At 38.5% G+C, this 13907-nt stretch overlaps 1 protein-coding gene across 1 annotated transcript in view; it reads right to left on the bottom strand.

The window, feature by feature from the left end:
* The window catches only part of ABI3BP (ABI family member 3 binding protein), a 166100-nt gene that overhangs the window by 15285 nt on the left and 136908 nt on the right, over positions 1-13907 (bottom strand). Inside the window, 4 exon segments of the mRNA XM_059836118.1 lie at positions 6249-6360; positions 10755-10967; positions 12241-12309; positions 13704-13787. Of these exon segments, the coding sequence (XP_059692101.1) occupies positions 6249-6360; positions 10755-10967; positions 12241-12309; positions 13704-13787 (478 nt within the window).

The following is a 13907-nucleotide window of genomic DNA, read 5'->3' as shown; positions in this document are numbered from 1 at the left end:
CTGGAATGTAAGCATCATAGGCTTTTTGTTTCTTCTTAACACTTTTTTTCCTATTAAAAATCTACACCAGCAGGCTGGTGGGACACATCCTCTACTTTAATAGCTACCTGAATTTCCCCAGAGCTATTTGGCACATCTCTGACTGCACTCTTAATATTTTTCTTTATTACCTTCCAATTACTGCCAACACAAACATGCATGAGAACTGTTTTCAACAACATTCAGACTCTTTTTTGAATGCTTGTATAGAAATCAGTGCTGCAAAGTTTCCTGGACACTAGTGGTACGTTCTATGAACTTAATTGCCCTTAAACAAACCACCAGAATGAAAGAGGAAATATACAACTAATTTAAAAGAATATTTCAAGATAAGGCAGGGATGCAGAAATAAGAACTACATATTTTGGCAGAGAAACCAACAGAAATAGCAGAAAAAGTCCAAATGATACTATATCAGACGACTGGAAGACTGAAATAAATAAATCAATTTTAAGGAGTTAGAAAACTCCAAAACCAGGAAAAAAACCCAAACCCCTAAAATGCCTTTGAAAATGGGAAAATAGAATTGGAAGCAAAAAAATAACAACATCTGCATTTAATATTCTGAGCTAGGAAAGGTCCATGAAAAAACTGCAGGTCAGTGAAACTGATTTTAACAAAGGAGAAGATGCACATAAGCACCGTCATTACTACACAGGAGACAGATGAAGAAAACAAAAACCACAGTAAGCCCGTTTCTATCTCAGGCCTCTCAAGGTTTATTACAAACAAGCACCTCAAGGAGGGAAATACGGAAAATGGTGGATAATGACCCTACCTTGACTCACACATGGGAGATGTTGCTTGACTATTATCATAGGAAAAATTACTGCAATACTTGCTTTTTAAGGGCAGTTTTTAATGTAAAACTAAGAATAGATAAAGAGCAGAGAGTCCTGGCTATGCCAATGAAACTAGGAGTTCCAGTGCGAGCAGCCTTGTAAGGAAACACAAAAACAAGGGACCTGTGTGACAAATTAGATGGAACATTACAGGTGTCACTCCACAAATGACTGCTTGGAAGCTAGACTGTAATCGCTTTGACCAGAACGATCAGTCTTGTAGTTTGGCTTTGACTGTTTTCCAAGTGGAATAAATGGTACATTTCACAAAAAAACTGTGACAGCTTTCTCAGTCTAAAAATTGCAGAATTTCCATGTGGAGGATAAAAAATTAAATTGACAGATTAGTTCATACTAGCACCTCTCCTTCTCTCATTTTTCTTTGCTAAGAAATGAATGACATTTGCATTAACATACAAAACCACCTCATCCTACATTAAAGAAAATGGGTGAAGTTGAGATCTACAAGATCAGAAACTACCCCTAAGATACAATCATACAATAATCTAGGTTGGAAGGGACCTAACGAAGGTCATCTGGTCCAGGCCCCTTTTCACGACAGGGCCGACTTAAAACCTATGTTAGGTTGCTCAGGGTCGATCAACAAGCACAGTAGTTACAGACACTCACTGCTTGAACAACAGAGTAAAAACTGAGCAGCTCAGTACTTGGTTCAGACTAACTAGAAGAAAGAAGGATGAATGTTTCACTCATTTAACAAGTGAAGGACTAATTGAAGAATAAAGATGGCAAAAAACAAAGAAAATCTGGTGTGTGTTTAAGTGTGATACTGAAAAGAGGACTGAGTGAAATGACCAGGATCTACTCTAAAATTGTTGGAAATAACGTAAAGGGTAACATAAGCTAACTGCAGTACAAAGTTGTAATCAACAGCGGTGCATATATGTTCATTAGATCGCAGAAGCACATCTATAATAGAAATGTTTAAGCAGAAGGCATTCATAAAACAAGAGAAAGTCTTCCTCTTCAGGTGCCAGTTATATCCAATTAACTATCTAAGAAGGATATATATATAGTTATCTAGCTCACACATGCTTTGAGAGATTTCAAGTAAAAGTTACAATCAAGAGCAAAATATCTAACAAAATTAAACAGAATTCTAGATTGGACCCAGACAGCCAGGAACAGTAGCAGTTTCAAGAACTCTGACCAACCAAATAACAGATATCAAGATTTGAACTTCCCAGGTTACTTAAACTATCAGAAGTTTTCTAAGATGTGATAGTGAAATACTGCAAGCACCGTATTTGGCAATTGTCCAGGTGAGAGAGAGGCCAACGTACTCGTCCTATAAGGAAAAATCCTTTAAATGAATGGGATGTTGTCAACTGTCAGGCATGCCTTACTGTGAGAGAACGGCATGGATACAATGTGCCTTTTCTTGGGCAAAAAACATAGGGATCTTAGCACTCCAACAATATCACATTGTACAGGAGCCTTTAGAATTTTATTTTTTTTTTTAAATCAAGCAGTTGTGTTGGAAAGCAGCTGACTGTGCCCCACATTTATTTAAAGGGTGTATGTCCTCACAGTTAGACAGATTTTCAAATCACTATTTTACTCTCATCTCAGAGTCTCGATGTCTTGCAGTCAAGTCACCAAGGACACATAAAACTGGCATATACATTACAAGACATACAAGAGATATGACAAACTGCCATACTATATTCAACTTTATTTGTTTAAAAGTAACTCTCACAAGCTGTTGCAGGCCTATGAAAGTCCATTCTCATTTCCATATTAGCATGGTATAAGCCTGTTAAAACCAAATGCCTGATAACTGTACTGAAAGTCAAAACTCCTTTTCTTTTTCAGCCAGTGCATTTTTTTCTGGATCTAGTCACTTTTCAGAGAGCTAAATGGACACACAGAATACTACATGATAATCCTCTGATTCAGAGAAATTTGTATCCCATTTAACAGCTATATTTGTACTTACTGAGAGTTGCAGTCACACATGCAATTTTTCATGAGACACTGTAAGACTGTCTCATTGCTACCTCTCTAAGACCGTCCAAATTTCTTAAATATTCGAAGTCTGGTCATTAGCTCCTAATCTTTAAAAGCTGCCTTGTCAAAAGGCCAGCTCAAAGGAAGACGGGTGTCTGGCTTACTGCAGAGCTTCCCAGAGGTGTAGCAGTATGACCTATTTGAAAGAAGAATGTAAAAGAGAAAAGCAAACAAACAGCATGATCTGGCAGGCTCCAACGCACCCAGTTTTTCCCTGCTGCTTGTTCTGCCCCCTTCACACTGAAGAGTTGTTTGTCTTTCTTCCCTCCTGCTGGATGTGGGCGATTAACTCTTTGGCTTCTGGGCCAGGCACTAACATATCCTACCTGATTTACTTCAACAGGATGGTTGACCTTCGGCAACGTGATTGCAGACCATCTTTGTCATGCGCTGCTCCTCAAGAGCATACATCTGGAAAATTACAGGCTTCAACTGGCTTGCTGCTATAGGATATTTGGTTTAAATTTACCCATGGAGACTGAGATAGCACATTCACAAACATTTTTATTCCTTTTGGAAAGTCTTTGTTTAGGTCTGTCTGGTTTAGATCCATCCTGAACTGTCTTCAGCTCTGGATGCACTGAATCTTCAGAGCAGCATATGGGATTCACACAACCTCACTGATGGCTTCATGAAAGCTGGAAAAACTAGACTCTCAAATTCAGCTTGTCAGCTTCTCCAAAGCGTTTCAAGGCCAAGAGGTTCTTCCCCAGTTAATCCACTTTCTGCTGCTGAGCAGCTCTCTTTCCATATACTTGCTGGTAGTTTTGTAAATGTTGATCATTTGTGAAAGGGATTCCTTTTTCTCTTCCAAGTTTCTTTTCCAGCTTCATCTCTTCTACAGCTCTTTCCTTTAAGGCTAGTTACAGAAAAGTCTGCTTCCCAGCCTTCATGTATTACTTGAGGAATTTGCAGACATTTCAGGGACTCTGTTAATTAATATATTGAGCTGTGTTTCATTGTCTCTCTCTTCCTCCTATTTTCAGACAGTTTTGTCCACAGGTCCATTTTCTTCATCTAGTGAGCAATCAGCTCCTGACAGACAGGAGACTTTTGTTATGGACATATGCCATTCCTTGCAACGCTGATACTGTCTACATTATGTCAGTTGTCTGAATCACTTTCTTATTTTCCCTGAATTTAGTGTACCAACAAGCCTGGATTCAAATGGTAAAAGTAACAATTTCTTGTGCTTTTGCCAAAGCTCTCAAGGTGTCCTCAAAGTAAGGAAATACACATTTTGAAATGGGAGTTTAATCGAACAGAGCCACTCTGAGCAGGAATTTACATCCTTTCAATCCTATGCGACTTGGGGGACATGAATTGCCGCAACTGATATCGGAGGTTTTCAGTTTTGGGCGATGGCCTCCTGAATCCAGAAAGGCTTTCACTGTCTTTTCCTTTTGAGGTTGGGGGGTGGGGATAATAGCCACCACTCCATCAGAGAAAAGTTATATCCCTTTCTGTGTTAAGTCAGCCTCCAGCAGTCAGTACTGATCTCCTATCTAGCTTCTTGCAACAAAATCCACGCTCCAAAAGACAGCTTTTCTCCATGGCCTGTGGTCGGCTCTTGCAGACCAAAACCCAAAAGTCCTCTCATAGGATTGACAGAATTACAAATTAAAGTTAAAAACCATCTTATCTGCATAGCTCCTGCCTTCCTTGTGACCTTTCCAATGATTCCAGTTGGGTCTGCCTGCCTCAGTCTTGCTTTCTTTCTGAACTAAGAGCAGTCTAAAAATGCTTTTCTCTTTTGGTCATCTGGACATTGCTCTCAGCAACAAGGACTTGACTTTGCTTCCATGTCTCTTCTATACTTAACCAAATCCATCCCATTTCTGTCACCATATGTAACACAAAGAGTTTGAGTGTGTAATGGAAGAGAACCTCATTAATAACACACAGTTCTTTTCAAGGATGCAACTTCCTGGAAATCCTTCAAGGATTTCCAAGCAGAACTGAAATGAAAACACAAACAGCATAGCCTGGCAAGTGTAGCAGAACCTACTGCCTTTCTTCAGCCGCTACTCCAGAAACGCATTGTTTTGCTGGCTCTTCTAAGCCTTCTCAGCTGATTGAGGAAGAGATTGAGGAAACTGATGCTTGGTCTCCAGTTGTATTGCTAACATACCCTAATTGCCTCTTAACAAGACAGAACAACATAGCTGAAGTTCACCCTTTCACAAGCCACATGCCTTTAAGAAATAACAGAGATATTCTTGATGCAATACACAGCAATTCTAGCCCTTCTTATGAGTTTTGGAGTCTCTTCAAGAAGCTCTTTTTGGCTATCACAATTTCCCCTAGCCTTTCTTTTCCAATTCTCCTCCCTTCCCTTCCACCTTCTGCAATAGTTCCCTCATTGCTCCTCCTAGGAGCTGCTGGTCTCAAGTACATGAGCTAGGAAACAACACCCCAGATTAAACCACACATTGCCTAAAAATAAAGGTTCAAGACGGGTTCTATGCAGAATTTTGTGCTGTGTTACCAATTTAAGGATAATAATAGAACAGGGCAGTTTATCTGAAAAAGAAAAATCCAGTTACCAAAGCCAAATGGATGGTCTTACAGGAAAACAACGTGTCATTCATTAACTTTCTGATACAATCAATAAGCAACACAAACACAGGACAAGTGGTTTTCTTCCCTGCTCTGAGTATTTTTGATGAGGGCTTTTTTTTTTTTTTATGATAATGCTTATTGGGACTAGTTCCATGAGATGCACGCCATCAACTGGAATTCATAAACCGTTTTTAACTTGACAGCTGTTTCAAGACACTGAAAGAAAACTACATATACAGGACAAATGTATCTTTCCTCTCCATGATGCAATGCAATGGTCAAGCTTTGTACAGTGGCTTAACTTGCATTCCAGTATTTGAATGAACATCCCCCCAAATAGGCAAGCAGCCTACATCAGTTGTGCCGAGCATCCTTAAACCCCAGAGAGAGACAACTGTACGTATAAATCTTGATCTCACATGTCAGGTTTATATTTCTTGTGTTCACCTTGTTTCTTTATCTGCCAAATTCAAGAGATTTTTTTGATAAAAAGCAGTATATTTTCTTACACTTGACTGTTAACCTTTCTGATAGAACAGGCCACTTCTGCAGTTTGTCCAGATCATAAATACTCTTGGAAATCTCCTAAAGATTCCTCAGTTGTGTCTTATCTGTTAACTTAAAAGAAAGCAAAACCAAAGCATACCTTTTTCTTATCAGAACAGGATTAAACCCAATTGGGTCTTACATACATATGTATTTTCATCTGAGGTGGCAGACAGCTGACAGTCTAAATTAGTTGGATTAACTTTGCAAATTATTTTATTTAATTACCTTGTGTCAGGTTTTAGGTTTTCCACAGTGGAATGGGTTTGATTTGTAGTGATAATCGATTTCTCCTTTTCACCATCACTTGCTCCATTTTCTGTTGACACAACCTCATACTCTGAAAAATTACAGTAAAGAGAAATTTGCTTAAATAACAGCTCTTACTCTTCATTGCTCTCTCTTTTCTCATCTGATTTCCACTCCTACTGTCTAATAGGCTGTAAGGACATCTCGTGTGAACCAGTCTGGACATTAGTATGCTAAAATGGTTATGAAAGAGAGATCCAGTTCCAGATTACTGAGTGCCCACCCCCTCATATCCTTCCTTATAATTCAGTTATGGGATAGAGGACACCTCAACATCTCACCTCTGCCCAAAGGTACACTAGTGACAATATTCCAAACACAAATAAGTATAAGCATTTTACATGAATGAAAAATTATCAAAGATGAAACTACAGTTTCTAAATGCTTAAACCTTAACTTAAAATAAGACCTAAATTTTTAGATTTCCAAAGGAAACTGCCTGACTAACTTGGATTGTGCACTTAGGGATTCTGCCAGTTTAGAATGAAATAATTTTGCATAAATTTATTTCTGTATTTATATGATTTATAGAGGCTCACTACTTTCTTTTCATCTCAGTGGGGTGCATCATCAAGCGCAAGCCATGCTCTGAATAGGGAATTAACAACAGATGTTTGGGAAGACAACACCCCCTCAGCCATAGCCCTGTCCAAGATACAGTCTCTCTCTAGCAGGCAACCCCTGTCCCAATTCATAACTACCTCTTCTAATAAACACACTGAGTATATTGCTAATTTTCCTCTCTTCACAAAGAAATTCACAACCTCCCCAGTCCCTTCCTTTTCCCTTCCTAAAACCCGTCTATAATACCAAATGCAGCTTTGCTAATTGTAAGCTAGCAAAGGAGAATGTTTTCAAAGAACATTTGCAATGAGCATTTAGATCTACAACACAATGAATAAAGCTGGTATTACACTGCGAGGACAAAGACAGAGACCACCTATCAAGAGCTACAAACCCTCTAGAAAACTACTTTCTTTCCTGCTTTTTTCTAATGAAACTATTAACTTTCGAGTTCTTAACTAAATGCTAGCAAGCTGTAGGGCTTTTTTTTTTTCCTCAATTTTTTAGTTCTCAATACAAGGAGACCCATCTGTTGTCAACACAGAAAGATAAAACACCTGCACTGGGTTTCAGTGTTAAAAACGAAAAACACTCTCTTAATTGTTGTTGGACTCTCAGATCCTCACTCCTAGTAAACGTAGGACATGTAAATGAGTGTACACACACAAATCGACACGATTTTGACCTCAGTTGTGCAACTATGGCTTCTTTTGCAGTCTTCTATGCAAAAACAGGCCATCAAAACCGCTGGGGTAAATTATGTAAAACAATGCGATTAAGTGGAAGTGCAGAGCAGCCCTAAAAGATTATGTTCTAAAATTCCAAGCTTCTAAACCACAGCAATTCAATCTGAGCAATTATATACATGTACGCACATCTGAATTTCAGATTACTTACTGCACCTCTACACAGCATCTTTTTATCTTTGCCTTGTAATAGACTCAGTTATTTAGAGCATACACAGAGCAACATAAAATTTCAAAATAGGTTTAAAAGTATGTCAGAAAGTCAGCATGAAGGGAGGAATTACTGCTGATACTGAAGAGTTCAAAATCTCCATGTTCAGAAGTCCTTCCCCACAACAGTCACCCATGAACAGCAAAAGACTGACCACTGCCTTTTAAAAACAAACTCATGCACCTGCGGGAATGGGTGTCTCATCGGAGAGGGGCGGGGGGAAAGAAAGAAGGAAAAAAAAAAGGTAAGTAGAGGGCTTTTACTTTAGATCATTTGTTCAAGTGGGACCCCAATGCAACTATCAAAAACATTAGCATTGATAATATGTATTTGTGTAGAACATATCTGTGTTTTCTCTCTACGCATTTCCTGTTTGGAAACAAAGACCTGTTCCTATATAGCCACCAAGGGCTGAGTGAACCATGGAGGAAAAAACTCGCCAAAGTCCTTATCTGCCCTAATTAAGTCTCATTAGAGAAATTATGTTTATTAGGAAGCATGGGAGAGAGGGTGGATATCCACTGCCTTAGGTACATCCAGATAGAGAATGCGTAGGTAACTTCACAGGAATTCTATCTTTCTGCCTTCTGCCAGCCCGAAGTCAACATATGATTTGACCTTTTTAATTCATGAAATTTTTTTAAACCTTTTAATTCAGATGTGATGCCTAAATCAGGTGATTGAAAAAACATGTATAAACTACAAAAATAAAAAGAGATGACAGAAGACTTGATTTAAGTCTGTCTAAACAAGTAATGTCATACTGGTGCCAATATGAAGTAATCACTGTTTTCAGAAAATGGGATTCAATGCCTTCTCTTGAATTCAGAAAATGTCCTTGGATGAGTCATTAACTGAGAAATTTTTTGAAGTTAAGACAAAGCAGACAAGCTCAATGAGAGTACTTGCAAGCCACAGAGTTCAAACATTTTGTACTACACATTGAAGTTAAAAAGAATGAAGATGGTATTTATGGGAAAGCTGTTACATCTAGATAGGAAGATACCTAGATTGAAAACTAAAATTTCTCTCAGTGAAGCAAAGTGAGTATTAGTCACATATTCTGCAGAAGGTTTTAATCTTTTCTGGAATGGGGAAGGGCATGCCAGGTGTCTCAGTTATCACAGACTAGTCTTATAGAAGAGAAGAAACTTCATGCAAAGTTAACTTTTAGAAATGCTGATTACAAATGAACAGAGTAAGGGTTTCCACCTAAAGTCTCAGAAAAAACAGTGAGTATTGCTTGCTCTGTATTTCACAACACGCACTGAAAAAGAAAGGAAATAGTATTAGAAGGCAATTAGGCCTTGCTTTCATCACTAGATGATCTGTGCTGACAGTTTTAGCAGCTACAGTGGAAAAACTTTTCTATTTTTGCAATACAAATGGTTGTGCTGCAGCGGGTTCATTAATATACTCAAGAAAAACAGCAAGTCTGCTTCCAAAAAAACATGCAGACTAAATGATGTTATCTGATCTAATCAAGCTACGGACTGGTCTGTGGAGGAGGCCTCCAAATGACAGCAGCAACAAAAAGGCTTTTCCCTGAACAAAAAGAAGCATTGCAGAACTGCCTGGAATGGGGAGTGTTCACAGAGAGCCTATCCTCAGCCTAATTCTAAGGTTAGCAATAAGCTCACACTTCCTTTTCTCCCAGGATGAAGCACATCGTGGAAGGTAAGTCAGGTAATCATTCTGCTCTCTTGTTGGTACTTTTTATTAACCTACAGTCTCTTCTTATTCCCCTTCTAATCCAGCACAAGGTCTTTCCCAGAAAAAAAAAGTGCAGGCTAATATTTGTTTCAAATGTCCCTTTGGTTTTGCATTTATTGTTTTTCAAAGTGGCAGGGAGAGCAAGAAAGAATAGAGGTTAAACCTAGCAATTATTTCTAGAAAATCAAAGGAGGACTAATTTGGGGAAGAGAGTGGCCTCGGTTGGGACAGTCACCTAATTATACCCCTGCACTGAAACCTGTCATGACATGCATATACAACAACATCTGAAAAGATCCCACTTACATGCTAAAGTGAATGGCTAATGATCAAGTCTTATTCCTCACAGTTCCTAGTCTTATCTGTTCTACTGACTTGTAATGCAACAAAGCCAAATCTGTTTGGTCATGGCTGTGATGAGCCAGTGATTTTGCAAATGGAAGTTTTAAGTCCATGGTAAAAACAAAAGCCATTTTCCTGACAGTGTAGAAGAACCATAACATTCAGTTGTTAATTGATTTAAATGTTCAATTTTGGCAAGCTTGTGTTGATATACAGAAGACTACAGAAAAATTATGAACGGTCATCTTGCATGCTTACCTGTCTATGTACTGATTCCTGCATGGCTTACAAGGATTTATTCTCAATACAAAACCCTACCTTTGGAAATGAAAAAAACTAAACAGATTCTTTTAACATAAGAGAACTTGGTGACTCTATGGTGGGTACAGTAAGTATTATGCTGGCAGTTCATTGACTTACCAGATGGATGTAAGGTTTCATTGTGTCCAGCCCACTGATCAACAACATCCTCAAGTCAAGAAAGATGTCTACATGCGTGCATACATCTACATAATAAAGACTACTGTCGCATTGCTGGAATTTCTTGATTAGATCTTACCAGATCCTGTACACAGAGAAGCCAGAAACTAAGAGAAGATGCAGAATCATACTTCTTAAGTATTTTTTTGTCATCACTGACACCAATGATATAGTTGTGAAAATCTCGTTCTAATCTAGTAGCGTTTTCTTATCCATACTGGAGTTGACAGTAGCACAAAAATAAAAGCACTGGATTGCAAGACTCCCTTGGGTTAAAGTATTTTTTAAACAGCATAAAACCACTGTTAAAGTAAAAATAAGCTGGAAATACCGTATTCTGATACAATGGAGGAAAGAAATCAAACCAACCAGTAACAGTGTCATTGTCTGGTTTTTCCCAGTCCAATATGACGAAAGTTGGACAGCCCTCAACAGTCACCACTGTGAGGTTGGTTGGAGGATTTTGTGGAGGACGAGTAGGTTCTTCCTTGCTGCCAGCTTCTTCTTGAGGAAAATGTTCAAGAGAGCTTGTGATAGAGCAAGGCACATCATCATCTTTCTTCATGTACTTGACATGGGGGGCTAAGAGCAATAGGAGAGAGCTGTTATTCAATACAGAGTGTATTTACAAAATGTCAATGTCATTTCATCTAGTGCACAACTTCCATCTCAGGGCACCAAGTAAAATCTGCACAAGTCAAAGTCAAACATAAATGTTTAAGAATAAAAACCATATATTCAACATTAAGCTGCTTGTTGGGTTTTTTACTGTTGTTAGACCTGGAATCTGCACTGCCTTCACTCCCTTCCCATTGGCACCACTGATGAAATATCACTCTGAAGGTATTAGTGGGTGATACTCACTGTTCGAAAGAATTAACTTCTGTCATAAAATAAGACAATTAACTTTAGTCCTTCTACAGTAAAATGACACTACAATTCCATTTGCAGCTTTTGAGCGCTCTGTTAATACAAAGATGTAATGCCCATCACCAATTTGTTTCACTGGAAAGAGCAACAAGTTTAGTCCAGAGTCATTCCATCATGAAACTTGCAGTTTCTGAAGTGACTGGCAAAATCGTAAACCATTTTCAGTGGTACAGGACCAAACCTTGAAACAAACCTTCTGAGGCAAGCGTCTTGTACTCTGCATCAAAATTACAAGATTACTGAAAACAAACACATTAGGTCTAAAATTAAAACTTCTATTGGATCAAACAATAAGCTCTTGCAAGAAAGACAGTGTCTTCAGAAATGTAGTACCTCTCACCAGACGACGAAAAAACCCTGAAAGATCTTTTGGTACAAAAGCACTTCTTCCTGTCATCTTGCCTGGCTAAACTCTCCAGATTACTGCAACAGCAATAACTTGACTACTTTATCATCCAGTCTAGTGTATGTTACCATATTACTAGACTATCTGAATGTGCACAGCCTGCAATGAGAGGTGAGGCATATATCATGGGTAGATATCCCTTATGGTAAGGTGCACTGGCACTGGGGTAATACGTCTCCAGGTATGCTTGCAAGTCCACAGGAAGGTTTTCATTCGGTTTGGTGGAATGTGAACAGTGTGCAGCCGCGCTACTGCTGGCATACAGGAAGAGCCACAACATGTTTGTGGGCAAGAGTGTAAACTAGGAGGTGGTAGCAGGGAAGAAAGTAGAAGAGAAGTAAAATTTAGTCAAGAATATGCTGACGGTCTGCACTACAGCCCTTTCATCAGACACTAAAGTGAAACAGAATCAAATGAAGTTTTGGCCTTCGAATAACCAAACAAGATAATTTTGATGCAAGATAGGTCAGTCTTCATATATTCCCCCAAATAAAAATACCATAGCTATTAAAATCCTACCTTGGTACCTTGGTTTGCCTGAAGAATCTGTTTCTGATGTAGGACTTGAGCTAAAGACAGTTGCATCAACTGTGGGAAACAGAGTTGTTATTTAATTTGCAATAAATACGAAGTTTCAGTGTTAGAACTGCAGCATTTCACAGTTCATCTAGCATTTTAAGTCACGGTAAAGCTCTTCCATGGTAGACCTTTGCTGCCAGATCTGTCTGTTTCTTTTAAGAACCCCATTTTGGCTGTGATGCTAAGTAAACACCATACTTACCTGATAGTATAAAGATAGTCATAATGAAAATGACAGACTTCATGAGTGCTGCTGGATTCAGTTCATGCAATACATGCAAAATGCTCTTTAGACCTTTTAAAAAGGATCTGTTTGCACTGTACTGGCTGTTCAGCTTGGAACTTGTTTCATCTTCATAGAATATATAGCACTACTATGTTGGCACATGAACTTTGCTATAAATAGTGACAAGGAAATCACAAATTCTGTCTCCAGAGTGGACAACTTCCACAAAATTTGAAGGAAATTGAAGGCAAATACACTGGTGAAAAGAAATGTGCTATGCTAAAGCAGTCAGGATTCATGACACCAGTGTTGTGTTAAATAGCCACTATACTGAACAGAATCTTCTCTTAGATGCAAATACTACAATGGACCTCAACCGACAAAACACAATATATTCGCAACAAGCATTTTTAAATAAATCTAGCATCCGGCTTGCTTTACTGAGCACCAAGGGTCACAGTGAATTCATGACCATTATAAGGAGACAAGAATTTCAGTGTCGCTACAAATCCAGGAAAATTAGAAACAGCATCATTTATGACAATGTATGTCGAGCTGCATATTTTGGCTCAAAAATTCTAAGCACACCCTCCCCCAAACCCATTCTTGCATGCCGCTTTGGGGAACTTTAGGCCTGAACTTGAAGTTAACTCCCAATTTTATAAAGGGCAAATTACCAATTAACTGCTGCGTTTACCCTATTACATTTTCTCCCCTATTTAAACAGTGGCGGTTTGATCACATAGCTAGGAGGGTATCACAACCATGTTGAGCACTATCAGTCACTGTCAAATAACATTTGAATTTATGTACTGTACAAAAAGAAATGTTCAGGAAAAGAAGTGCCTTATCTACTCTCTTCCCAGTTTTAAAGTAGCAATGGAATAGTATTGAAAGCCTACTAAACATGTATTGATTTTTAGGAAGATGGAAGGGTCCTCATGTTCTTATTTACCAAGGTGTATATCAGAAGACAGCCAGATGAAGTCAATCAAGTTAGAAAGTCGCACAGTGGCATAAAGGAAATCAGAATCACCCCAGACAGAATACTTCATATATTAAATATACGATGCATCAGTAAAGTTTAGGGAAGGGAAGCAAAAGAAAAAAAGGAAACCTTTATGTTCATGAAAAAAAAAAAAAAGAAAAAAAAAAGAAACCAGAACTGCCTGCTTACCATAATACTCTGGAGTTGCAAAAGCTGTTGGTGTCTTATATGACGTTCCTGTCCTCACAGGTGTTGTTGGTCCAGCGGGTTTAGCTATAGCGACAGAAGGAGGAACTTGTAGCAACAAGGCATTCACTCTTTAAAAGAGTGAAACAGCTTTCTGATTTTCAAACAGAACTCAGTTTGTGACAACTGCTTCATAAAACAAGTACT

This window comes from Gavia stellata, chromosome 1, assembly GCF_030936135.1.
Source record: "Gavia stellata isolate bGavSte3 chromosome 1, bGavSte3.hap2, whole genome shotgun sequence".
Taxonomy (NCBI): domain Eukaryota; kingdom Metazoa; phylum Chordata; class Aves; order Gaviiformes; family Gaviidae; genus Gavia; species Gavia stellata.
The sequence above is the reverse complement of the archived record's forward strand: the minus strand, read 5'-3'. Positions and strand labels throughout refer to the sequence as shown.